This window comes from Sinocyclocheilus anshuiensis, unplaced genomic scaffold (genome assembly GCF_001515605.1).
Source record: "Sinocyclocheilus anshuiensis isolate Anshui unplaced genomic scaffold, SAMN03320099.WGS_v1.1 scaffold2267, whole genome shotgun sequence".
In the NCBI taxonomy this organism is placed as follows: Eukaryota; Metazoa; Chordata; class Actinopteri; order Cypriniformes; family Cyprinidae; genus Sinocyclocheilus; species Sinocyclocheilus anshuiensis.
The window spans coordinates 150,304-154,055 of record NW_015541483.1 but is presented as its reverse complement, the minus strand read 5'-3'; the positions used below and the strand labels follow the sequence as shown (position 1 = coordinate 154,055).

Below are 3,752 nucleotides of genomic sequence, written 5' to 3'. Positions count from 1 at the left end.
AAAAAATAAAAAAAAAAAAAAAACAGAACAAATCAGTGAAACTTCAAATTAATATAATATAATGTATATTAAATTTAATTTCATATATATATATATATATATATGTATGTATTAGGGGTGTAACGGTTCAAATTACTCACAGTTCAGTGTGCTTTTTTAGGGAAAAATAACTATACTGTCAAATAAAAATAAAGAAAATAAGAACAAATAATCTAACTACAAGCAACAGAACAAATAAATACAACCAAGGAAAGATAAATCAAATAAACAGTGCTTTTCAGGTTTTACTAACTAACATTAGTTTTTAAGTACAGAAACTGAATAAAGTAATCAAATGTAAAATAACATTGTATATTTGATTGAATCCTTATTAAAGTTACAAAAGCTATTCAGTCAAGAGCAGTGAGTGATTTCCCTGTCTTTTGTTGTTTGATAACATTAAAAACTTTAAGACAATGCACGGATCCAGTACACTGATTCTATGCGTTCAACCGACTCGGTCTGTTACAAACTCACTAAAACGGGCATATTGACATCATTTTTGTGTGAATTTGTCCATTCAAGCACAAGTCTTGCAAGAGAACTCAGTATTTGCGCGCTCTCTGAGACACGGGTTTGGATGAGCGCGCACACTGATCTTCTCATTCGTGTCTTGAATGTTTAAACTGGCCAGGCTTAAATACAGAGTTCTGGCATGAAACTCTAGATGGCGCAGTCCGATAGGTCTAACTCAATCTGACCTGATGACATCATCATCACATGGCACAGCTGATTGGTTCTCTCCTGTATCGGTAGCCAATGAGCTCGCTGCTCAGCATTCAAATATATGACTAGTGCTTGCCGTAGCAGTTGCAGCTTGCTTCAGAAACCCTCCACCTTCCCCAGCTCCACCTGTATAGATCTGCTACGAGGTGATTCATGTATGCTATATGGGGGTTATTTCATGTATGTTATATTTGCAGCAGCAGCATTTCTTACATGCTCACAGCAGCATCATAGCAGATCTATTCCGCCGAGACCAAATACATTAACATTGTCATGTACATTACCATGCCAATCCCTCCGAGAGTTGTCATGACAGAAATGAGTTTAGTTTAAACACAGATAGCAACGTGTGCTGTTCAGGTCTTTAAATTGTAAATAAACCTGCAATAGTGTCTCAGTGATGCTGTCGCTCCTCACAGTCGTCATCCGTCCAGAATGGGCTTCGGCACGAACAGCGAGCTGATGGACGGCAGGTCAAAGGTCAGCTTCTGCTCGGGCTCGTGTCACGCCGAGCACATCCTACAGGTGCTGAACTCTTACCGGCGCAGCGGCACCTTCACGGACGTGGTTCTGCAGGTGGACGGATGCGAGTTCCCGTGTCACCGCGCCACGCTCTGCGCCAGCAGCCTCTACTTCCGCAGCATGTTCAACAGCAGCGGCTTCCAGGAGAACCGGCAGCCCGCAGTCAAGCTGCAGGGCATCTCCAGCGCCGCCATGGACAGCCTGCTGGACTTCATGTACGAGGGCCGGCTGAAGCTGGACGAGGAGAACGTGGAGAGCGTCTTCCAGGCGGCGGATCGGCTGGACGTTCCCGTCCTGTCCAAAGCCTGCGTGCAGTTCCTGCAGGAGCGCGTCAGCCACTCAAACTGCCTGGGGCTGATGGACTTCGCCAGCCTGTACGTGCTGCAGCCGCTGCAGGAGCAGTGCCAGACGCTGCTCTACCAGGACTTCCAGCAGGTGCTGCGGCACGACGAGTTCCTCGGCCTGCCCAAAGCCCGCGTGCTGGAGCTGCTGGCCTGCGAGCGTCTGCAGGTGACGGAGGAAGTTCTGGTGACTGCCGCGCTCCGCTGGGTCCATCACTGGCCGGACGAGCGGAAGCAGGACCTCAGGGAGCTGCTGGAGCGGCTGCGTCTGCCTCTGCTGGACCCGGCGTTCTTCACCGGCGCGCTGGAGGCAGATGAGCTGGTGCAGGAGTGTGCGGAGCTCCGGCCGCTGCTGCAGGAGGCGCGCATGTACCGCGTGTTTGGACGGGAGGTGCAGTCGGAGCGCACCAGACCCCGCCGGTGAGTCCCACTTCCGTCTAAACCCAAACAAGGGCTTGCGGGCCAACGCTAAGTTTTGATTTGGCCCATAACATGCATAAAAACTGCTTTTTTCGTGCTCTAATTTGTGTCGTACATTCAGATCAGTTTTGCTACATATTTTACAGATATCCAGATAAACAAACAGAAACATTAGACTTGTTTTCAATGATGAGTTCAGACGCTTTGGCTTCTGCTTTGGTTTTATGAAGGCAAATTTAAGACATTTTTGAAGACCAAGTAAAGTATAAACTGGAGGGAACACAATATGGTCTCTGAATGTGAATGTCTTGTATTAACAACACTTTAAAGTTTGAAAACACAACATCCAAAAGATCTCCACTACTTTTTAATTCATTTGACAAAAAAGCTTGAATATCTCTGCTCCAAACACTAGAATATGGAAATAGCTTTTACTGTAGCTTCTGATCACGCTATGATCAGCTTCTTAAAGCAAGATGTTTGTTTTATGAGAAACTGATGAAAATGAAGTGAGTTTATGATTAAAACCAGAACAAACATCTGCCAGTGGAGTCAGAAAAATCAACTTAATTCAACGGGAAAACAAGATTATTTTTCTGATGACGCTGACAGGTATTTGTTCTTGTTTTAATCATAAACTCACTTCATTTTCATCAGTTTCTCATAAAACAAGACTTCTTATCTTCATTGTGCATCTGCAGTACATGAATCTTGATTTAAGGATGTTTAGATATTTGTACTGGAAAACTGAGGAAGAGATTCATTTTCTGCAGTTCATGCAACATTTAATGCCACGACTTCATGAATTTAAGACTTTCTGCTCTGATTTAAGACCTAAATTAGTGGAAGGAAGAATTAAGACTTTTTACGACCTTTTTAAGATCTGCAGAAACCCCTGTAAGATGCTTCAGGTTTCATCTTCATGCTTTGTCATAATATTCAGAGTTTTAGAAAGATTAACTCATTATTTAAAAAAAAAAAAATCAAAAGCTTCTATTTGTTTACCTGGATATCTGTAAAATGTGTTGCAGAATGTTCACTGAGATCAACATGAGCTGTACACACGACACAAACATTAATAAACTGCTAAAAACGCCATAATAAATGTTTTAATCATAAACTCACTTCATTTTCATCAGTTTCTCATAAAACAAGACTTCTTATCTTCATTGTGCATCTGCAGTACATGAATCTTGATTTAAGGATGTTTAGATATTTGTACTGGAAAACTGAGGAAGAGATTCATTTTCTGCAGTTCATGCAACATTTAATGCCACGACTTCATGAATTTAAGACTTTCTGCTCTGATTTAAGACCTAAATTAGTGGAAGGAAGAATTAAGACTTTTTACGACCTTTTTAAGATCTGCAGAAACCCCTGTAAGATGCTTCAGGTTTCATCTTCATGCTTTGTCATAATATTCAGAGTTTTAGAAAGATTAACTCATTATTTAAAAAAAAAAAAATCAAAAGCTTCTATTTGTTTACCTGGATATCTGTAAAATGTGTTGCAGAATGTTCACTGAGATCAACATGAGCTGTACACACGACACAAACATTAATAAACTGCTAAAAACGCCATAATAAACTACAGCAGATCACAGACGAGACGCACTGCTGCTGATCAGCCAGTCACTGATTAATAATGAACATCGTGTGTGTGTGTGTGTGTGTGTGTGTGTGTGTGTGTGTGTGTGTGTGTGTG

At 42.1% G+C, this 3,752-nt stretch overlaps 1 protein-coding gene across 1 annotated transcript in view; it reads left to right on the top strand.

The window, feature by feature from the left end:
* Positions 1–3,752, top strand: part of klhl35 (kelch-like family member 35) — a 10,882-nt gene that overhangs the window by 2,693 nt on the left and 4,437 nt on the right. The window contains exon 2 of the mRNA XM_016489268.1: positions 1,185–2,048. Within this exon, the coding sequence (XP_016344754.1) occupies positions 1,201–2,048 (848 nt within the window). The 5' untranslated portion in view covers positions 1,185–1,200. The remainder of the gene's footprint in view (positions 1–1,184; positions 2,049–3,752) is intronic.